This window comes from Hypanus sabinus, chromosome 21 (assembly GCF_030144855.1).
Source record: "Hypanus sabinus isolate sHypSab1 chromosome 21, sHypSab1.hap1, whole genome shotgun sequence".
Lineage (NCBI taxonomy): Eukaryota > Metazoa > Chordata > Chondrichthyes > Myliobatiformes > Dasyatidae > Hypanus > Hypanus sabinus.
In genome coordinates this window covers 39231706-39256274 of record NC_082726.1, presented here as the reverse complement: position 1 = coordinate 39256274, position 24569 = coordinate 39231706, and the positions used below count along the sequence as shown (strand labels likewise).

At 41.2% G+C, this 24569-nt stretch overlaps 1 protein-coding gene across 7 annotated transcripts in view; it reads left to right on the top strand.

Annotated features, from left to right (window-relative positions):
* Window positions 1–24569, top strand: part of LOC132378980 (tyrosine-protein phosphatase non-receptor type 13-like) — a 411889-nt gene that overhangs the window by 333791 nt on the left and 53529 nt on the right. For 5 of the 7 annotated variants that reach the window (XR_009507250.1, XR_009507249.1, XR_009507251.1 and 2 more), the window contains exons 35-38: window positions 3798–3842; window positions 6165–6239; window positions 6973–7034; window positions 7324–7488. Coding sequence is in view for 4 of the 7 variants with exons in the window: in XM_059946390.1 (XP_059802373.1) it covers window positions 3798–3842; window positions 6165–6239; window positions 6973–7034; window positions 7324–7488 (347 nt within the window). In the remaining 3 variants the exon portion in view is untranslated. Of the gene's footprint in view, window positions 1–3797; window positions 3843–6164; window positions 6240–6972; window positions 7035–7233; window positions 7270–7323; window positions 7489–24569 lie in introns of those variants that run through there. The other 2 variants (XM_059946389.1, XM_059946391.1) reach the window with 2 other exon arrangements.

Sequence of the window (24569 nt, the reverse complement as noted above, 5' to 3'; positions counted from 1 at the left end):
CTGCCTGGATCTGTGAATGGAGGAGGTGAATAGGTAGGTGTAGCTTCTCTGCAGAGTTAAGTGCCTGGAGGGAGATTAGTGGGGAGAATGAATGGACAAGGGAATCATAGAAGGAGCTATCCCTGTAGAAAGTGAAAAATTGGTGGGAGGTAAAGATATGTTTGGTGGTAGGGAAGATGGCAGAAGATATGGAGAATGATGTGTTGGATGTGGAGGCTTATGAGGACAAGAGGAACCCCATCTTCCCACTGTTAAGCTGAGAAGAAGAAACTGAGAAATGTGTTTTTACAGGAGACAGGGTTGGGGGAGGTATAGTCAAGCTAGTCTTGGGAATCACTTGTTAGCTTTGGGAATTGGGAGGTTTATAAAAGATATTAGTGGACAATTTGTTTCCGGAGATGGAGACAGTGAGATCAAGAAATGGAGAGGGATGTTAGAAATGGGCCAAGTGAGTTTAAGGGCAGGGTGGAAGTTAGGTCTCTATCAGCTTTGCACATCTGGGCACTACAATTTTTCCCTGTTCTTTACAAAACTGCTCAAGCACTGTCAGATGGCATGGGGATCGTGAGTGAACCGCCCTTTTCAAGTCCAGCCACAACTTCTCAGTTGGATTGAGTTCTGGAGTCTGACCTGGCCACTCCAGGACATTAACTTTGTTGTTTTTAAGCCATTCCTTTGTAGCTTTGGCTTTATGTTTGGGGTCATTGCCTTGCTGGAAACCAGATCTTCGCCCTAGTCACAATTCTCTTGCAGACTGCATCAGGTTTGCCTCCAGGATTTCCCTGTATTTTGCTGCATTCATTTTACCCTCTACCTTCACAAGCATTCCAGGCCCTGCTGTAGTGAAGCATCCTCACAGCATGATGCAGCCACCACCATGCTTCATGGTAGGGATGGTCTGTTTTTGATGGTGCGGTGTTTGGCTTGTTTAGTCTGATGCCAAAAAGCTGAATTTTGGTTTCATCAGACCATAAAACCTTCTTCCAGCTGACTACAGAGTCCCCCACATGCCTTCTGGCAGACTCTAACCAAGATTTCATGTGACTTTTTTAAACAGTGGTTTTCTCTTTGCCACTCTCCCATAAAGCTGCAACTGGTGAAACACCCAGGCAACAGTTGTTGTATGTGCAGTCTCTCTCATCTCAGCCACTGAAGCTTGTAACTCCTCCAGAGTTGTCATAGGTCTCTTGGTGTCCTCCCTCACTAGACCCCTTCTTGCACAGTTACCCAGTTTTTGAGGTGGCCTGCTCTGGGCAGATTTACAGTTTTGCCATATTTTTCCTATCTCTTGATGGTTGACTTAATTGTACTCGAAAGGATATGCAGTGACTTGGAAATGTTCTTGTAACCATCTTCTGACTTGTGCTTTTCAATAACCTTTTCGTGGAGTTGCTTAGAGTGTTGTTTTGTCTTCATGGTGTAGTTTTTACCAGGATACTGACTCACCAGCAGTTGGACCTTGCAGATACAGGTGTATTTTTACCACAATCGACTGAAACCCCTTTTCTGCACACAGGTCTCCAAAAACAGGTGATTTCCATTTAACTAATTATGCGACTTCTAAAACCAATTGGCTGTACCAGCAATGATTTGGTGTGTCATATTAAAGAGGGTGAATACTTATGCAATCAATTATTTAGTATTTTTATTGGTAATTAATTTAGACCACTTTGTAGAGGTCTGTTTTTCACTTTGACACAAAAGAGTCTTTTTTCTGTTGATCAGTGTCAAAAAAGCCAAATTAAATCCACTGTGATTCAATGTTGTAAAACAATAAAGCATGAAAACTTCCAACAGGGTGTGAATACTTTTTATAGACACTATATACAACACCACCGGGTTCAAGAAGAGTTACTTTCCTACAACTACCAGTATTGTAAATTGACCTGTACAACCACAATCCCACCACCATGGGCCACTTGCACTACCTTGGACTTGATTCGAATTGTGCTTTTTGCACCACTGTCTTGTTTTGTGCAGTCATTTTCTTCACTGTCTTGTGTAATTGATGTTGTGTGTATTGTCTGAGTCTATGTGCTCATGATGCTACTCTGAGCAGTTTTCTCATTGAACCTCTACCTCACTATAATTGTTCACTAAAGTGATGGAAATGGAAGAGATTACAGAGGGAGGGTGAAACACATGAAGATTATGAATTTTAAGATCGAGGGATTGCTTAACCAGAAACAAGTCACTGAGTCAGAGAAATGGAACAATGAAAATTGAGACACAGGTGACAGAGTTACATCACTGATGTTCCTGGAACTGATTCTTCATTGTCCTTCGCTTTGTGATGTATAAGAGGGTGATTTAACAAGACTAAATGGCATAGGATGTTGCAGAGCAAATCCAGTGGAAAGGATTCTACTGCATACATTAATTTGGAATCTCTCTGAAGCCTTGAATCTGGGAAGACATATTTAACACTGGCTAGAATCCAACAGCCACACTGTTTCTGTGCAGTTATTAAGCTATAATTAAGAATATTGCCCATGCCAACATAACAATCTGGATCACATCATCAAAAGGAGAATGAACATGAAGCAGGAATAATTCCTGTTTACATCAATGTCAATAAAAAGCATATTTCTTTAGCTTTATAAATAGAGGCGTAGAGTAAAAGAGCAGCAACGTTGGAAGAAAACCGTGTTAATCATTGGTTTATCATCTGGTGGAATAGCGCCTCCACTCTTTAAGAAAGAAAGTTAATACTTCGGAGAAGGAACAGAGGAGATTTAGCAGAGAACAGAAATTAGTGAGGGACTTCAATTATATGGTGCACTGAGAAATGTGGTGAAGGATAGTGCTAACTTAAACAAAGTGCTCAATTCAGTGAGAGCTCTGATGTTTCCAAAGGCAAGCGGATTGAAATGTTCACATAAGGTTACTAGCTGATAATCCACGTGGGAAACTGGGATAAGGAATTGGTAGGGCCATCCTGTGACGACATGATGGAAGAGAATACCTGCTGTAATACCATAAGAGCTGGCGTTAAGGAGGTGGGGAAATACATGAGATATTGTACATCACTACTGTGTGATCCACCACGGATCATAGATTTAAAAAAAATCTTATCCATCTCAGTTCCTCCGCAGTCCTGCATCAGCCCAGAGACAGTTCACAGTAGTCAGGCAAATCCATGTGTGGTGCATGTGTAAATATGTGTGGTGTGTTTGTGTATGTGTCGGGGTCAGTGCATGTATCTCTGTATATGTGAGTGCATCTGTGTATGAGTGAGTGTGCATGTATTTTTAGGCCTTTGTGTGTGATTGTATGTCGGGGTGAGTGTGACTATGTGTAAATGTTTGTTGTGTGTGCAGTGGCAACTGACAATGAATGGTGAGAGTGGGAGCACAAGCCTTGATTACTAAATATTTATACAGGTCACAGTTATGTATGGTTCTTCTGTTGTTCAGCACCAACACTGCAGCAATGAGTAAACACTCTTCAGTGTGAGGTGTTTGTGTCGATACCTATAATAAAGTACATCCAATGGAGTTACTGCTACACCATCATACTAAATTGCCTGAATCAATGATATGTCAATCAATTAAAACCAGCACTCTAAGTTTAATCCCTGATATTGTCATTGTTGCAAAACATCCTGAGTGCTGTCTGGCTCTGAAATATGATTTGTACAAGTTCTGTTTATTTACAGTATGTGACACCACTGTAGCTTCCACCATGTCCCTCAGGAACCAGATTGTCTGATCACCCCACTGCTGTCACTCTGCCTTGTGGCTGTGCTTTGCTGCTTTCCTGCCTTGTTGTCTTATCTTCTATTCTTTAATTTCTAGGAGCTGGAAGCCGTAAGAAGGCTAAAAACTGCTTGGCATTAAAAGGCAAGTGCAGATACTCTGTTAAGTAGCCTAATGCGTGTTCTTGAGCTCAATTCCTTCTGTCTTGATAGTTCAGCTTGTGTCAACACTTTTCATACCACTTTATGCAGTGCAGTGTGTTTTAAAGCCTATAGACAGCTGTTACTTAACAAACACCATCATGCTGAATCCTTTGGCAGTAGAGGAGGACAGTCAGGGGAATCTGAAGGACGCCACCATTGGTAGTGACACGTCCAAGTGTGCTGTGTTGAAATGCCAGTTCTGATGATTGACCCTAATCCTGAAGTGGAAATTAAACTGGCAACCTTTGGAGCCAGAGACACGAATTCTACTGATTGAGCAAGCAGACAACTTGTATCATTGCACCTTAGGGTTTGTTTCAGGAGCTGGCAAACTTGTCTGGGAGGATAAGACCAGCTGGTCCATTAGGCTTGCCCCACACTGATGCCCAGGGCAACACGTTTGCACCTAATCCCATTTCATTTCAATAAAATAATAGGCTGTCCTTGGATGAGTTGCTGCAGCAACACAGTGACTGCTCTGGTGTACTGTACTGACATCAGAGAGCGATATTCATGGAGACAGCTACAATATAGTTCCCCAAAGCTCTGTGATTAAATGCATGCAATAAGACGGGTTCCTAAGGACAACCAGAAATGCTAGCCATGTCAAATACTGAAAGATATTCTTAAATGAGAGGGTCCGGGCAGCTGTACAGTTAGTAGGGCTGCTGTTTCTTAGGCTCGAAAACCAGGTTCAGCCCTACATTCTGGGGCTGTCTGTTTGGAGTTCCCATGGTCTCTCATTGACTGTGTGGGTTTCCTCCAGGTGCTCTAGTTACCTCCCTTATCACAAAGGTTAATTGACTGCTGGAAATTACTGCCGGTGTGTAGGTGAATCTGGGTGGAGTTGATGGAAAAGTGGGGAGAACAAAATGAGATTTAGTGTCGGGAGTGTGGGGTGGGATAAAGGCCTGTCTCTGTGTTGTAGAGTAGAGAGCAATGAATTTACTGCAAGAAGCTACAAAAGGAAAAGCCATGGTGTTGAAATGTCCTTGTCATTGCCCATGTTAAATTGGGAGCAAATTGTCCTGTTCGCTCCAAACTGGACCCATACAGTTCTTCACACCTTTACCCATTCACCTATCACCTCCCAGCTTCTCACTTCATCTCCCTTCCTCCACCCACCCAGCTTCCCCCTCACCTGGTTTCACCATTACCTGCTAGCTTGTATTCCTTCCACTCCCTCCATCTTCTTATTAATGTGTTGGAGTCTCTCGCGTCAAACGCATCACTCACTGTAACTTCAGCCATCTTCAATGGGACCCTACCACCTAACACATCTTTACCTCCTCCTCCTCCCCCCCCCCTCCACACTTCCCTTTTTCTTCAGGGATCGCTCCATCCGTGATTCCTTGTCCATTCTGCCCTTCCCATTATAATCTCATCTGGCACATTCCTGCAAGAGGCTGAAGTGCCACACCTGCCCATTCACCTTCTCCCTCACCTCCATGAAGTGCCCCCAGTCTTTCCAGGTGAGGCACCAGCTCACCTGGGAATCCTTTGGGGTCATCTTCTTACCTAGTGCTCCCGATGCGGTCTCCTCGACATTGGTGAGATCTAACAGACTGGGGGGACCACTTTGTTGAAACCTCCACTCCATCCACAAAAAATCTGAATTTCCCAGTGGCCAGGCTTTCCCATTCCCATTCCCATTGGCATTCTGACATGTCCATCCATGGCCTCCTCCCCTGCTATGATGAGGCCGCTCTCAGATTGGAGGAGCGACACCTGATGGCATGACCATCGATTTCTCCAACTTCTGGTCAATTTTCCCCACCCCTTTCCTCTTCTTCCCCACCCTGGCCTCTTCTTCTCACATGCGTATCACCTCCCCCTCATGCTCCTCCTCCTTCCCTTTCTCCCATGCTCCACTTTCCTCTCATATCAGATTCCTTCTTCTCCAGACTTCTGCCTTTTCCACCTATCACCTCCCACCTTCTTACTTCATCCTCCCTTTCCCACACTCCAGGCTTCACCTATCAGCTTCTAGCTTGTCCTGTGTCCCCTCCACCACCCCCACCTTCTTATTCTGGCTTCATCCCCTTTCCTTTCCAGTCCTGATGAAGGGACTTGACCATAAACATCAACTGTTCATTCCTCTCCATACGTAAATGCTACATGACCTGCTGAGCTCCTCCAGTATTTTGTGTGTGTTGCAGAGGGTGTTCAAGAATAGGGTTTATTTTATACATGGCGACTTGCTTTATTTTGTTTCTATCTGCACTGTGACTTACACATGCACCTTTTCCTTTGTGAACTCAAGGCTTTGGTGAGTGTAAACAGATATCAAAAGAAGGACGAAGCCAGCTTGACCAGGAGAAGTTGCAGGCTCTGGATGGTAAGAGTGGCTGCCCTTTGTCTTAATCCAGTTTGATCTGGTCTCTCTCTGCCTCAGTAGCGAGTTGTCTGTCAAAGGAAGAGCCTGCATTCTATCTTCCAGTTATAGGAGGATTAATTATTACCGGGCTGTTTGTCTGCCGCTGCAGTACAAGAGTGCAGTTCTGCATCTGATCCAGTGCCTGACTGATTTCTCCTGGGCTGGCATGTAGCCTTGAGAGGTTGCTGAGTAACAGCATGCCAGGGGGTAGACGAGGAACGGGGTATTAAAGCAGTTGTATAAAATAGGGAAGAGCAAAATGAAAGACAGCACTATGAAAGATGTGATTTGCTTCAAAGCTGCAAGGTATTTGAAAACTTGTAGACATTCAAAGTATTTTAAAATATCATAGAGATATTTTTTGATCTAAATAACTTACTGTGGATTTTGAAGGAGATTTATCTTGATATATTAACATGATTAATTATCTCAAAGGAAAATCAAACATTGAAACAAGATCGAAAGAGGTTAGACATTAATGTATCTTTCAACAGCTATCTGTGTCACATAAGAGTTAGTAAATGCTGTTTTGTATAAGTCATAAAGTCTTCACATTATACCCACGTGAAAGCTTTTCTACTTCTGGTGATGTTTGACAGTTTCTTACCCATTCTTACAGAATAGACTCTGTTTCACAGGTAATCAAAGTTATTCCATCAGGAAGAGTTTTTTTTCACATTATTATATCTTTTAGGAAGGCGATCCAAGGATTATGTACGATCCCAAAATAGCTCCACTCTGCCTGCAGAATCTGAGGTATCCTGCTTCTTAAATTTATGTTTGTAAGTGCAAAACTGTTGGCATTTCTGATATTTATTATTATTGTATAGTATTTATTATTTTCTATGTAAATACATGATCACTGTGTGAATTAAGGAGTAAATTATTAGCCAATGCTGTAAAAATATTGTATGGCTGTTCTTTACAATTAATCATCTTGTTGATCCCGTAACAGGACCTCACGGTATCTTACTGAAGGCTCAGTCCTCTCTCCTACTGTGCTGGAGGTAATGAGTGAACCACTGCTCCCCTTTTTATCTTCCAGCAGAGTTCTATAATCCACATTGATTTGGAAAAACCTACAAATGGCGGTTTGGGCTTTGCACTTGTGGGTGGTGACAATGGAACTGCTGTGCTGGTAAAGGCCATTAGCTCCAACAGTGTGGCAGGTCTGGACGGAAGGCTCAAAGTCCGTGACCAGCTTCTACAGGTAACCTCGCTTGGGGGAGATCTGGTGGCTTCCCTTGGGGCTATTGATTCGTGTGAATTGTAAACATGAGCGTAACAGTCTGAGGGAATTCCAGAACACAATTGTCACATAGTCACTGTTACCACAGCCAATTTGCACCAATTTCCCACCGGTGAAAATGCAGTGAGTTTAGTGAGGCTGTTCTGGAAGATGAATCATGAGGAGGTCACTAGGGCAACTACCCTCTGTGCTTTAAAATACTTTTAGATCTTAAAGGAAGAAAAGGCTTAGTTTATTATGTTTCCTCTGAAAGCATTGCATTGCATAGCTTTGACTTTTCCATCAGAATTTGGAGAGTCTCCTAAATGAGTTGCTGGACAATTGTTTCATAATTCCCTGGGTTTGATAGGGAACTTCATTGGGAGATTGCTAGGAAAAAAAGGAGGGATCAAAACCTTCTTTTTCTCTAGGAATTTCACCAAAGAGTGGTAGGGCAGATGTTGTGGTTGGAGCAAGCTTTGTAGACATTACCAAGCTGCAAGAAAATATTCTGCAAAAGGCATTTGTTCAGAAAATGTCTGCTCATGTTCCGTACGGCACTCAGTCATACAACTCCAAAGGTGCTAGAAGATTGGAACTATAGTGAACACAAGAGATTCTGCAAGCGCTGGAAACCTAGACAGCAACAAGCTGGAGTGTCTCAGCAGGTCATGAGGCATCTATGCAGGGAAATAAATAGTCGATTTTTAGAGCCATGACCCATCATCAGGACCTGACCTGCTCAGTTCCTCCAGTATTTTGAGTGTTACTTTGGAAGTATACTGTTTTATAGACTAATCAACTCAAAAATTATGCATTATGTATAACATTTAGTTAACTATAACCAAGTTAACTTCAGTTTCATTCATTGGCAAAGCTGGTTCAAATCTGAAGAATATTTCAAACAAGAGAAATTCTGCAGATGCTGGAAATCTGAGCAACACACACAAAAAGCTGAAGGAACTCAGCAGGTCAGGTAACATCAATGGAAAAAAGGGTTTCAGCCCAAAATGTTGATTGTACTTTTTTCCATAGATGCTGCCTGGCCTGCTGAGTTCTAGCATTTTGTGTGTGTTGAAAATAATATTTATAGTGATACAGTACAGACATTAAAAGTTATTTCAAGAAATCACTAAAACATGAGGCAATCCTTTGGTTTTACATAAATGATGGCACAAGTAATGCAAACTTTTAAATTCTTAAGAACATGTAACATCTTGATTAAATCTTTGCAAGCTAATCTACAGAGGGAAAAATACTGAGGGATAGTTACATGCTCAATCTGAACAATCAGCTATAAATCAAGAGTCTCCCTGGGTAACAAATAACCTGACCATCAGAAGTCTGACTTTACACCAAACACAAAGTACACTGCAGATGCTGTGGTCAAATCAACATGTACAACAAGCTGGAGGAGCTCAGCAGGTTGGGCAGCATCTGTGGATATGAGTAGTCAATGAGTAGTTTGTCGAAGGGTCTCGGCCCAAGATGTTGACTGCTCATTTCCACGGATGCTGCCCAACCTGCTGAGTTCCTCCAGCTTGTTGTACGTATATGACTTTACACCAGTCCTTCTCTACATTTTAGAAGCATTGCTCAAGCTAACAATAATGATAAAATGTTTCATGGTATTCATTATGACTGGGTGCAGTATATATTCCATTATTTTAATTTAGGGAAGGATTAGGATAAAAATTTGACAAAATGAAAGAATTATAGCAACATTTTGATACAGGGAACTATAGAAACTGAATATTGAATTATGGAGAGATCAGCCAGTGGACAATTCTCACAAACAAATCTCCTAATTACCCCAAACACTGACTGAAGAGGCAACTAGTTCAAAAAACAAAAATAACCTTGACAGCTGGCGATCAGTTGAAGCCTGACGTGTAAAAACGTTTTACATTCTTTTTATCTGTTTCACCTTCATTACATAATGATATAACCTTCCACCAAACATGTCATGTTAAAAGGGAGAACATACCTTTAACATGAGCATGTCAGCCAATGCTATGCAGACTCTTCAGTTCAAACAGAGAAACCTTAACCAGTCACATCCATGACTGATATTCCAAAGCACTAAAAAATGCAAAACTAGGGGCTGCAAGTTAGATGGATGGGTGAGTACACTTGTGTCATGCATTGAAGAAATAACCTCATTGAACATCTGTCTGATGACCCATGCAAAAGTCGTTAAAGCTCCATGAATTGAGTCTCTCGATGGATCATGAGCCTTGTCACCATTTCCTCGCCACCAGCGTTGCTCAGTCACCTGAATATGGTCAACAAGGATGTGAATGGCCAGGCCTATTGGAGTAGGCTTCTTAAAGGTGAGTGACATTATTCAAGTGCTTTTGTCATTTAGTTGGGTTTTCGCTAAACTATGGATTTTAATCATTTGTATTACTTTTCCTGCACTAATACTTTTCACTGGTTGGGAATGATATCTTGAAATTCATGAATTCCCAAGTCCATTTCTCATAAATTATTTCTTATTTCCTTTATGACATCTAACTCACATCAGAGATTCTGTTGAAGTTTCTAGTATCAGTGCCTTATCCACATTTCGTCTGCACACTGAATGGCTTTCAGGTTGTAGACTGAGACAGACCTCCCCTGTCAGGTTAAACCTAAGTGCACGTTCTTCCAAACCTCCAGATGCTAAATCAGGAAAAAGCTGCATGGAAGAGGTACACAGGAGAAGCGACACACCTGTACACCAGGTGCCACCGACAAGTGCAGGCTGTCACTTGTGCTCTAACCCCTGGGGAGGGGTAAAAATGGCAAACCTTTTCTTAGAGCTCACACAGCAGCATCTTTACCAATCTCTTCCTCTGACTGCCACACTCTCAGAATTATGTATTCATTTACTTCATTTTTGCTGCTGACTTATTCTCTCTCTCTCCTCTCTCATTTCTCCTCTCTCTCTCTATCTCTCTCTCTGTCTCATCCTGCATCGCATGCCATCCCTGAGCCCACTACCTTAAAAAGACTAACAAATATTCAAGACTTAATTTAAAGTCTTCTATCCCTGTATGGGTAAACATCTACATATACTTGTAAATGCCTTCATATAATAGCACATGTTTGTATATACTTGCTTTTACTTGTAAATGTCTTCATATACTGTACTTACATATATCTGAAAATACCTTCATATACCTGCAAATACCTGCATATGCTTACAAGTGAATACGCTCACATTTACAAGAAAATTCTTAATTTATATATATGTATCTGCATACACCCGCATATATTGACATATGCATATACCCATCTCTGCGTATACCTACATATAACCTTTCAATTAAAGCTGTTCAATGGAACGGTTATTGCCACATGTCCAAAGTTCCTACACCTGATGCTAATTATTTTAATTGAATTAAAACCATGACATATGTATGAGTAGAAATAGGGCTATTCAGCCTATCAAATCTGCTCCACCATTCGATTATGCCCTTTATTTTACTTCTCAAACCCATTTCCCTGTAACCTTCCAAGCCCTTACTAATCCAGAACCTATCCACCACCACTTTAATTATACCCAGTTGATCTAATGAAGATAAAGTTCTTAACTTCAGGGTCTTCAGTCAAGCTGCTGATTATCCTCCTGAGGCAATAGATTGTTTTATCAGTGCAGGCATTGACTGATAAAGGAAGAAGATGCAGGCTGAAGCCTGGATATAGGTACTGAGAGATGGACACAAAGCCAAGGCATCACTGCCAACAGCTGCAGGATAGATCAGTCTTTGGCTCAATACCCTTGCCATATCCATGACAGTGATTACTGATAAAAACTTAATTAACAAGATTTATTTGTTTACAACTACAACACAGATTGGGATTTGAGAGTTAAATTTTGAAACATATTCACATTTGAACATTGTCTGCCCAGAGAGTTGTTGCACATGTGAACTGCTAAGAGAGAGTGGGTAACCTTATATTTTCGTGATCAATAGGGCTTGCAATGTAGCTCCCTGTCTGGAGGTTTAAGGAAGGAGAAATAGATACAGAGTGGGCCAAGAAGGGGATTGAAATAGTGTGAGAACTTTCAATGTCAAATTGAACAGAGGTTTGTTCCATCCAGTCATATCCTAATGTGCTTCCGCAATCCTGAATCCAAGTCAGTGGTTAGTTACAAAGACTACTTCGATTACAAGGTGTTGAGTAAATGAAAGAAAGAATCTTCTGAAGATATAATTTTGAGTCAGCATATATTTATTGATCAGTCATCGGCGAAGGGTTAAATGATTTAATTCAATGCCATATTTGATTCAGGTAATTGACAGCATACGGCTAAGTAGGTTGGATAAGTAGAAGGATATCCCAATGAAAAATCGAATTTGACATCATGTGTTAAGTCTTGAACTGTAAATCATGATGTGCTATTGGTACTGATGTGAACCGTTGGTCACCAGCTACTATTGGTTAATCAGCCTTACCTTGGATCATGGCTCAATCCCAGGTGTCATTAAGGGATCTCAGGAATTGGAGCATATTCAGATCTGAACATTTTCTGCCCATAGAATTGCTGCTAACTGGCAGTGGGACATCTTGTATCTTAGTGACTAATAAGGGCTGCAATGTACCTCCTTAACTGGAGGGTTAAGGCAGGAGGAATAAATGGAGAGTGGGTCAAGGAGTTTGAATTAGAGTGGGAATATTCAGTTAGAGGGTGGAGAAGAAAAATGAAGGGAAAGCAATACTTTGCTTAGAATCACTTGCAAACATTCATACTCTTTAGTTTTGATTTTCCAGCCATGATTCTGGGCAGAAAGGATTGAAAAATAATGAGTAATAATTACCTCCGAAGGACATGTGTGCTGGTAGTTCCTCTGAATGAATTAAAGACAACTCCTCTGAAGAGGTTAACAAGAAGGATTGCAGAAATGTGGCATGAAACACAATTCAGCATTAAGGATGAGATACTGTATACATGAGGCCAACAGCTTATGGCAGTTCATTAAGGCAGAGAAGTTGGGTTCAGTTTCTCACTGTATTGACAGCAAAAGTCTTTGGGGTGTAAGGGCTGGGCTATTATGATTAAATGTAACAGGGACTTGCACTACAATAGCTGGACTTTGAAGTTATAGAAGAATCTCAAAGTTAACCTTTAATGGCACATTGCAAAATAGTCAAATGCTGTTTAATTCTTGTAGAGAAATCAAAGAAAATGTTCCAAAATTTATATTGGTGCTTTCTGCATGTATAATGCGAAATGAATTCACGCCTTTGGAATTGATGCTGATCAGTAATTCGTTATGAGGTATGTCTTCTAAGAGGTAAATTGTATTAACTTCACTTTGGATAAATGATTACTGATGGAACTGCTGTGCAGATTAGCCAAGGATTTGAATGCCATAGGCTTTGTGTGCAGCTGCTGAATGTTAAGAGTATTTATTTTGACATTCAAGATCCAAAAATACATTTAATAAAAAGCCTTCTCCTGATTGTGTGTCAGATGACTAGTGGAAGATCTTTGAGAAAGCAGCAGATGATTTGTAGAAATTCAGCCACATAATCTGATTGAAGCAGATAAGGCTGAGCTAAGTGCAGTCTGGTTTGGTAAGTTTTTTTTAAAGAGGCTGCTAACTAATTTGTCCATCATCAGTTTGACCTGAGATTGAAATATATTTCGAAGATAGTGACTGTAGTACAATTGGTATTCCAGTATTGATGACTTGCCCTTTTCATTGCAAATTCCATCCTTGGCATTTTTGAGAGCTACATAGATCTTTGAAACTGCTGTAATAATACACTTATTAACATACTATGAAAGAAGAAGTAACAAACAAGGGTTTGGGAAGGACAGTAGGAATCTGTACCTAATAAAGTGCCTCTGCTACTGCAGTCCATCCATTTTAAGAATTAATGTGTTGTGCATTCAGAGATGCTCTTCTGAACACCACTGTTGTAATGCATGCTTATTTGAGTTACTGTCACCTTCCTGTCAGCTTGAACCAGTCTGGCCATTCTCCTCTGACCTCTGTCATTAACAAGGCATTTTTGTTCACAGAACAGCCACTCACTGGATTTTCTTTTTTGTTTTACCATCCTCTGTAAACACTAGACTGTTGTGCACGAAAATCCCAGGAAATTGGCAGTTTCTGAGATACTCAGACCACCCCATCTGGCACCAATTATTCCATGGTCAAAGTCACTTAGATCACATTTCTTCCCCATTCTGATGTTTGATCTGAGCAATAACTGAACCCCTTGACCATGTCTGCATATCTTTATGCATTCAGTTGCTGCCATACGGTTATCCGATTAGATATCTACATTAACGAGCAGGTCTACAGGAGTACCTAATAAAATAGCCACTGAGTGTATTTTCTAAGGAGAAAGCTTGAGAAGAGAACAAAGCAACACTTTAGTCATGAATAAAATCCAATGTACAAGTTAAAACCAACTTGGAGTATGAAAGTGTGTGAGGGAAACAAACATTACAAATTGGCATTTATATAGCTTCAGGTACAAGGCCAGAGAGTCCCAGCAAATTGTTAACTCAGCCACTTTTCTATTAAAGGAAACATGATACAGCACACTCCCTCTGACTACAGGGATTAAAGAGCCAAAGATTGTTACTTTATAGCATATTGATCAGGATATAAATAAGCAAGGCAGGAGAGAGATGGAAGGGCAGGAGACAAGCAGTTAAGCGGCTACGAGGCGCCAACTTCACTTTGCTCAGTGATCTCATCTGCCAAGAAGGCATAATGACAGGGTGCTGCTTGGACTAGATCACAGTCAAAAGGAAGTTTTGACTATATTCAAGCGTGTGGTTGACCACTGAAGAAGTAATAAAGGAAACGTTCCTGGATCAATTCACTGATACAGCATGTTCAAATTTAAAACACAATTAAGACCGCTCATAAATGGGCTCAATCAAATTATGCATGCAGCTGGCCTCAGAGACTCCTACATAACATGGATACTTTTTACATCAATAGAAGATAATCAAATATTCAAATATTTGATTAACCTACATAACTACTGAAGATTTTTGTTCCCCAACTCGGGTTAAAGCCTAAGTAATGAAAGAACTCAGGCTTTCTCCGCAGAGAACTGCCCAATAAAAATAAATTGGAAGAAAATGAGAAGCTGTTTTGTATCTAGAAGACCTTATGAATGGATCTTTCAAGAAACTGCTTTGTAGGCAAGACATTTTAGTAAATTGATAGTAATAAAATCTTGTGAGATTTAAGAGTTGCAGGTGATTAAAAAAATGATTCTTAACACCGTAGTTAGCAAATCAATGAAGCTCTGTCATATGAGTGCTGAGATCTTTGGAGGTGCTCATTTTGGCCAAGGAATGGTTGAGCTTGGAGGAAGTTTACACTTGGCAATGTGAACGTAACATAAGACCTTCACAAAGGAATCCAAATTCTGCTCAGAGGTGATTTGCTACTGAGAGTTCTGGCAAGCATTTCTTTCCGTAAGGACAATGGACAATGATGGAAAATATCAGAAGCCTAAGAAAGCTGTGTATTGTGATTAAAACTCACTTGTTGTGGATTATTCACTGCTCATGGTCAATATTTGGAAGAATTGGTCTATTCATTACATTAGTATTTTGACTATTACAAATATGAAAGAATTTTGGTGCAGGGAAGAGCTGTTGTAAAAGGCCCGAAAAGCCAGGACCTCAGGCATGTGGAAGAATATCACTCGGGAACAATTCCAAGAGGTAGGAACTTGGTACACGAATTGATCAAACGTACAGTGGTACAGCCAGTAAAGCTGCTCCAGAGTCCTGGATTTAATCCTGACCTCTGGGTCTCTAGGCATGGATTTTCCCCGAATGCTCTTGCTTTCTCCAACATCCCAAAGTTATGCAGGTTGCTTGGCTCTGAGTAACAATCATGTGAGAGGCAGAATATAAGACCAAAAGATATAGGAGCAGAATTGGGCCATTTGGCCCATCAAGTCTACTCCGCCATTTCATCATGGCTGATCCATTTTTCCTCTTAGCCCCAATCTCCTGCCTTCTTCTCATATCCCTTCATGTCCTGACCAATCAAGAATCTATCAACCTCTGCCTTAAAAATGCATAAAGACTTGGCCTCCACAGTTGCCTGTGGCAAAGAATTCCACAGATTCACCAGTCTCTGCCTGAAGAAGTTCTTCTTCATCTCAATTCTAAAAAAACTCGCCTCTATTCTGAGGCTGTGTCTTCTGACCTTAGACTCTCCCACCATAGGAAACTTCCTCTCCACATCCACTCTATCAAGGCTTTTCACCATTCGATAGGTTAAATAGAATATAGGGGCAGCTGATAAGTGAATAGGTTACGGTGAAAACTAATTGGCAATGGAGTTATTGTGTGAATCAGCACAGTCTACTTGAGCTGAAACTACCTCTTTTTATGTGGTAAAGAAGTAAGAAAACATCCCCTAATTGGTCACAGCCAGAACAGGTAAGAATGAAAGTTACATTGCAACAACAGCTGAAAGTAATCAAATTGAAGATGCTTGTTGCAATTGGAAGAATATTGCCAATAAACAAGCTGAGTATTAAATGTCGTAACCATGTAATGAATTTTAAGAATTTAAAATCTGAATAAACATGTGTTAACTGCACAACGTCTATTACAGATGTTCTTGTAGGTTTAATTATCTGCTGCAAGCACATTTTAACATTATGATACAGCAAGATGAAAAGCAATGAGAGTGAAAACTTACAAGATGAAGAGTCTAATGGCTAGAATTTAGTTACACAGTTCTCTGTCTTAATGTGATAATATTAGTTCATTTGTCTTTATGAAAACTTTGGCATTCTAATTATAAATCTATACATATGATTGTGCTCAGTTGTGAGAAGTAATGTGACTGATGGAATAGCTAGCTTTTTTGCCTATATTATTAGCCTACATCATTCAGGATAATGGGCATTGGCATGGCAACTGAAGGTGACACCCTGCTTAAGAAAAAAAATTTCAATGGACAAATCCAGTGTACATTTTCTATAAGCGTTAGAAACAAAGGTAACAACATAACTCAAACCTTACACTGGAATACTTAAAATACAGATGCTTCATGTGACTTGAAACCTCCTCATCACTGATGAAGGGACTTAGTCCAAAACGTCGACTGTTTACTCTTTTCTATAGATGTTGCCTGGCCTGCTAAGCTCCTCCTGTATTTTGTTGTGTGTTTAAATCTCCTAAGCCTGGACAACCAAAGGACCCAGCAGCTTTTATTTTCCCTACATTTATCATTCTATTAATGACTTTTCAGAGGTCAAAAATATAGTGTCTTGCTATCGCAGCAACAGCCTACCAACCCAAATCAGCAACTACTTCTTGCAAAAATCGATGTTTTCAATTGAGAACTCGGTTGAAGATGTTTGGATGTTAATGGCTCATAACTCCTCAACACGTAGTTCAACAACTTTTGAAATAAGTCAAGACCCAAAACAGAACTTCTGAAAAGAAAAAAATGGATGAAAAGCTTTGGGGAAAGATTGTGACTTGTCCAAAATAGGAACTCTCTAAGTACAGGTCTTCTTCAGCTGACAGTCCCATGTTATAACAGCTTCTGTCTAAAGTTAATTAGATAAATAAGTGAGTAGAGGCAAGGAGTACAACTACATTTGGGAGTATGATTGCCCATTCGCTGAATACATTTAAGGCTGAGTTGATCCGTTTTGGCTGTGAAGAGAAACATGATTCAGACAAGAAAGTGGATAAGTGAAAGCTCATCTATAATCATACTGAACATCAGACCAGTCTCAGAGGTCTTCAGATCCACCTCTGCTGCTGTATTCTTGCATTTAAGAAGGAGGAAATACCAGATTATTCACCCTGGAGACCATGGTGAGGGCTAACTCCCATGCCATTGTCCACACTTGAAAGAAAATGTACAGCCAGGCATGGGAAAGGACTGACTGTTGACATCAGCATTACTACAAGTGGACCAATGAGGTTGCATGCCAGTGCACTGATGTTATAGATGTTGTTTTCACCTTCAGCTCTTGAGTAGAATCAATATTCTGAATACAGTAGAGGTTAGGGAACCAGTGTCTAGTTTATTGTAGAGCTGAAGCCATATTATTGAGCCTCATGTGGTGATCCCTTGAACAACCTTGTTCCAATGCACAGAATTAGGAAAAAATAAACAGCATCAGAGGCACAAGTCCATGTTGCAAGATTTCCCTGGTAAAGCTCCACAACTATTCCTCCACTACACTGATAACTGCATTTGTGCTGCTTCATGCACCCATACTGAGCTTGTCAATTCAATCAACTTTGCCTCCAACTTTCATCCTGTCCTTAATTTCGCTTAGCCCATTTCTGACACCTTTCTCCCCTTTCTCAGTCTCTCTGCCTCCATCTTTGTAGGCAAACTGTTGACCAATGTCTTTTATAAACCTACCAATTCCCATGGTTATTTTGTCTAAACCTCTTCCCATCCTGTCTCCTTTGTCTCCATTGTATTTGTTCCCACAATGTGGCTTTCCTTCCCAGGACATCAGAGATGTCCTCCTCCTTCAAAGAACAGGGTTTTCCTTCCTCCACCATTGATGCTGTCCTCATCAACATTTCCTCCATTTCCTGAACAGCTGTGCTCACCCCATCTTCCCGTTGCCTATCAGCGATAGAGTTCCTCTTGTCCTTACCTACCACCGCATGAGCCTCCACATCCCACACATCATTCTCCACAACCTCCTCCACTTCCGAAGGAATATTATTACCAAACGTATCTTTACCTCTGCCCCGCCCCCCCCCCCCCCCACTCTGCCTTCCACAGGAATTGCTCCCTTTGTGATTCCCTTGTCAATTTGTCCCTCCCCACTAATCTCCCTCTGGACACGTATCCTTGCAAGCAGTCTAAGTTCTACACCTGCCCATTCATCTCCTTCAGCTCCAATCAGGGCCACAAATAGTCCTTCCAGGTGAAGCAACGTTGCATGTGTGATTCCGTTGGGGTTGTGTATTGTGTCTGGTTCTCCCAATGTCTCTAGATTGGTAAGACCTGTCTTATGTTGGTGAAACGTTTCGTTGAGCACCTCTGCTCCATCCACCAAAAGCAGAATTTTCCAATGGCCAAACACTTTAATTCCTATTCCTATTCCCATTCTGAATGTTAGTCCTTGGCCTTCTCTTGTGCCACAATGAGGTCACCCTCACGGTGGAGGAGCAACACCTTATACTCCATCTGGGTAGCCTCCAACTTTGTGGCATAATTATCAATTTCTCCTTATGGTAAAAAAAAATTCACGGCCCCTCCCCTCTTCTTCTATTCCCCACTCTGGTCCTTATTTTTTCTGATCTACCTATCACCTCCCCCTGGGTCTCCTTTCTCCCGTGGTCCACTCTCCACTTCTTTCAGATTCCTTCTTCTCCAGCCCTTTACCTTTTCTATCCACCAGGCTTCACCTATCACCTTCTAGCTATCCTCCTTCTCCTCCCCCCACCTTTCAAATCTGTCATCTTCTTTCTTCTTTCTGAAGAAGGGTCATGGCTCAAAACATCAACTATTTATTAATTTCCATAGATGCTGCCTGACCTGCTGAGTTCCTCCAGCATTTTGTGTGCTTTGCTTTGGATTTCCAGCATCTTCAGAATTTCTTGTGTTTATCAGAGACACAATGTTGATTGCTGTTTAATTTTGGTAAATATTTTTTAACCATTATAAGCAAGAGATTGACATTGGGCATATTTATTTAATACTATACTGATACGTAGATGCATTGAAATATAGAAACATAGAAAAAGGAGACAGTCATTCTGCCTCATTCAACATGATCATTATGGTTCATCCAGGTCAGTATGCATCTATGCCTTCTCCACTATATTCTAGGCATACAGAAGAAGCAGCTTCTATGTTGTCTGCAGGCAGTTTAAGCACTGGGAATTTTCAGCTCCTTATCTCATATCCCAAGATTACGTATTAAACCACATTGGAGCTTGGAACACGGAAATTAGATGCTCATTAATCATGATCACAGAGTTCAATGTCATCTGATCCTTAGAGTTTCAAAGGTCTGTACAATGAACAGCATGAGCAATTTGTGCCACACATTTGAACCCTTTAAAGTCAATTAACTTTTTCAATCCTTGATCACACGCTCTCTTCCAGCCAGCAGCCGGCAGTGAGCAGTAAAATTACATTCACTCCGGTGCTTAATGTTCACTTTTAGCAGCAAACAAAAAAATGCAGATTTCCAAGGAGTCCCTGATGCAGAATATATCAAATAAACATTTAGTTTTCACTGATTTGACATCAGTGCTACAGTTTTCATGTTTTTTGAAGAAGATTTTACGCAGTACTTTTTAAAATTGCTCAGTGTAGCAAATCGGATAGTCCCAGTGCCAGGGATTATGTGAGAGAACCATGTAGAATTGGGATTAGTTTATTATTGTCACAAGTACAGAGGTACAGTGAAGAAGTTGGCTTGCATATTGTTCATACAGACCGGTTCATTGCACTGTGCATTGGGGTAGAACAAAATAAAACAGTAACAGAAAACAGAATAAAGTGTAACAGCTGCAAGAAAAAAAGTGTAGATCAGGTAGATACTAAGGTGCAAGATCATAACAACGTAAACTGAGGTCAAGAGTCCATTTTATCATAGTAGGGAACTATTCAAGAGTCTTATAATAGTTGGGAGGAAGCTGTCCTTGAGCTTGGTGGTATGTGCTTTCAAGTGTTTGTAGCATTTGCCCAATGGGAAAGGGAAGAAGATAGAATGTCCAGGGCAGGTGGTGTCTTTGATTAGATTGACTGCTCTACTGAGACAGCAAGACGTGTAGACAGAGTCCACGGAGGGGAGGCTGGTTTCCATGTTATTCTGAGCTGTGTCCACAACTCTATCCAGTTTCTTGTGGTCAGGGCCAGAACAATTGCTTTACCAATTCCCAATGCAGTCTATGGTGCATTGATAAAAACCGGTGAGGGTCAAAGGGGACATGCCAAATTTCTTCAGCCTCCCCAGGAAGTAGAGGCATTATTGAAATTTCTCGGCCATAGTCCAGAATTCAAAAGACATTTCAAAAGTAGGGGCAGGAGACCCCGACACTAGCGATCCGTAAACCTGCTGCAGACCAACCTGGTAGTTGATGTGGCTGCAGATTAACAAAGGAAGAAGAACACCACTGTGTGATGCTGAACTGGAGAAGGATGAAGCACTCTGGATGAATATGAGGACTACTAAAGAGCAGAATGTCAAGATAAGGCTTGGACCCAGCAACAGCTGAAGAGGACACTTGCTGCTGGTTGAGCTCAGGACAACCTCATGTTCCGGTTTTGCTGTGTCACATCTACAGTTCCCCTTGCAGGAAGAAAACAAGTTATTAAGTTCTGTAAAAGCTCATTCTCAAAAGAATGCAACACACTCCGAAAACAGTTCATCCCTTTAGTGCTCATCATGTTGTGGACTCAATATAATGTTACCAAAGCAATATGATTCAATAAATGTGGCAGAAGTCAAATACTGCATGCACTGCCAATGGAAGGATCCCAAATGTTACATGTCATATGTCATGAGTGAGACATGTGCTTTTACCTCATGAGTGGCTCTTCGGTATGTGCTGGTTGATGATTTCTGTGAATTTTAAGTGGAACACAAATGGGCTTGGCTTCTTGTGTGGAGATGTTAAAGGAGATTTTTAACACTAGGCAACAGGGCACAGAGATTTTTTGTTTTTGTTTCCTTAATCTTTCACTCATTCACGCCTTCACATCCAGGCGTCCCATCACACTCTAATGCCTTGTAAGGTGACCAATATTCAGAAATATTCTTTATCTTTAGGAGAGCAGAACTCTATATACAGCCCCATTTGAACAACGTCCTAGATAATCCGTTTGGCATCATGCAACGTTACCGAGTGGGAGGAAGGAGCACTTAGTGACTGATACACTATAGAATGGGGCAGATGCAAACTGATGGGCCACCTTTTAGGTGTTTACAGCCCAAGCTGTCTAACTCCCTCCATTTCTTTTGAGACATCCCCAAAACCTATCATTTGACTAGGTTCCATAGAACATAGAATAGTACATTAGACAAACAGGCCCTTCAGCACACAGTGTTGTGCTGTACTGAAAACGCTAATGGCATCTAATCAAATAAGCCCTTAGCTACACAATGTTCATATCCCTCCATTTTCTGCATGTTCATGTACCTCTCTGAGAAACTTTTAAATGCCTTTATCCTATCTGCCTCCAGCATCATCCCTAGGAACACATTGTAACCACATATCATTCTCTGTGTAAAAAAAACTTGCCCAGCACATCATTGAATGTATCCCTTTTACCTTAAATGCATGTCCTGTAGAATTAGACATTATGTCCCTGGGATAAAGATACCACTTTTCTACTTGGTTTCTCATAATTTTATAACTAACACGTAACTTATTGCTCGTTATTCACAATTCTTTTTGTATGACTGTATCAAATTTGGGTTAATTGCACCGATGTGAAATAGCTTGGGATGATTTGCATTAAAGCTGTATACAATTCAAGTTTTATCATAACTAAAATTAGGGCCTTCAGGTTGAATTGCCCTCTTGACTCAACTTTAGTTATTCCAGACAATATCAGCTTATGATGGCCTGCAATGGTAACCACAACTGTAATCATATGACTGAGCTACAACAGGGCAAGAAGCCCAGTTCAGAGGCCCAAGGAGGAACTTTACTTGGTAGATGTTTTCTTCCAGTCTTTGTTTCCATTGAAGATACTGTGCCCAGCTTCCCAATGGATATTTAGATACAATGGATGGAAATATCCTTGCTCTCACCACATGTGTTGTTCCAACACCTGGTGCATCATGGTCTACCTCAGGATTCAGGCTGAAACCTGCCAATGAATCCAAAGCCTGCAAGACTGTACTGTTTTCCCGTTGACACACACGCACAATGCTGAAGGAACATAGGTCAGGCAGCATCTATTAGAAGGAAGTGATCAGGGCAGCAACATAGCACAGCAGTTAGCTTGATGTTTTACAGCCAGCGATTGGGGTTCAATTCCTGTCGTTGTCTGTAAGGAGTCTGTACATTCCCCCCGTGACCTTATGTGTTTCATCCGGGTGGTCAGTTTCCTCCCACATTCTAACCATGTATGGGTCAGGATGAGTAAAGTTTGGACATGCTGTATTGAAGTGAGAAGTGTGGCAAAACCTGTGGGCTGTCCCTAGCACATCCCTGGACTGTTGGTCGTTGATGTAAACAACGCACTTCAATGTATGTTCCGATATTTCATTATACATGTGACAAATAAAGCTAATTTGTCTTTTTAATGCCAATTTCTGAACAGTATTGATGAAGTGTCTCAGCCCGAAACATCAACTGTTCTTTTTCCTCCACAGATGCTGCCTGACCTGCTGAGTTCTTCCATGGTTTTGTGTGTTTTTCTCAAGATTTCTGGCATCTGCAGAATTTATTCTGTCACTAATTCTCTCCATATCCCTGCCACCCCAACCACCCCCATCCTATCCCCCACACATTAGGTCAGAACTAATACGGAGAGTAACAGCCTTGCAGTTTGAGGGAGAGGTTGGGAACTGTTAATCGCATGTTGCAGCTAGTGCTTCTGATCTGTTTGATGTTAAACAACTGCATCACTGACATCCACAAAAAAATCAGTAAAGGTCTCTCCCTTACAGTCACAACAGGGTCAGCAGAGAGATTAAGTGGCACCAAGGGGATTGTGGGAAATGACTTGAAGGCAAGCATATCAAAAGCTGAAAGTGTACCTTCAAGAGCAAGGATTGCTACAAAGTTGGCCTTACCTTCTGGGGCTCTGATAATTGTTCATACTAACCTACCACTCCACTTACACCAACAGGCTTTAAGCAACCCTCACATGTGGGTGAAAAAGCTGGGGAGCTTCAGGACCCTATTTTGAGAATTGGATGTAAAGGCCACACTCCTGTATTGGAGGTGTCATCACTGTTTGAAGACAGGCATCTCATCCAGCAGTAACACAAGACAGTGCCCCTATCAGAACTGCCAATCATCCATCTGTATTCATGATTCACTTTTTCTCTCTCTGCATCAGTCTAGCCAGGGCCTCCTGAACATGGTCTAACAGCTCTGTTATTAGCAACATAGATAACTTTCTACCCGCCCTCACTGACCCATTTGGTTTGGTCTTACCCTATCTTTGTCCTAGCTGTCCCTCCCACCATCTTCCTTTCAATTTACAATTACCTTTTCTTTTAACTCTGTCCCATTCTGAAGAATGGTCTCCAGTCTAAAACATAACTGTTTCTCTTTCCACAGATACTGCCCAACCTGAATTTTCTGTTTTTATTGGTTAGAAACTGATCAATACCAACGGCAGTAAGTTTCTGATTCATAACATGAATTCTGTTCTCTCTCCATAGATGCTGCCTGATTTGCCTAGTATTTCAACAGCTCTCTGTTTTTATTTCAGATTTTCAGTATCTGCAGGTTTTTATTGCATTTACGTCATGTGCACCAACTGATCGGGCTTGGAGTCACTGCCTTTGTATTCCCACTGTCAGAAAGAGAATGCAAGAGTATGCTTTGGAGTGCAAGGGCATCAAATTCTGATCTGGGACCTGTATAGCACTTGTGCCACTGTTCAGGGGCACCATAGGCTTAGATCCCACCCCAGAGCTTTGAAGTCTAAGCTGGTCTCTAGCAGTACGGAAAAACATCCATAATTTGAATGAGACATTGAATGAAGGTCCCATCAATGTCTCAGATGCCTAATTGGCATGTTCAGTTCAATAGTTTCTTCCTCATGGGAAGTCCCTGCAACACCTCATATCTTAACTCATACAAATTAAGAAGCAATGATAGCTGGAGGCAGCCTCACAACACACCAAAGCAATGGTGCCATGATTCTGGAGAGTTTGTGGCCTCTACTGGCTCTGTATAACATGGATCATTGACCTAGGCAGTGATCTATGATTGGACTTTTATAACCTCACACCACCACCAGGGGGGAGCAGATTCCCTAATCCTTCTCCAGTTTCTGTAATTTACACCCTGATACGGGGTCTCAATCTGAAACACCAGCAGTTCTTTCCCTACCACCACCCACCAGTCCTGCTCAACCTGTTGAGTTTCTCCAGCAGATTGCTTTTGT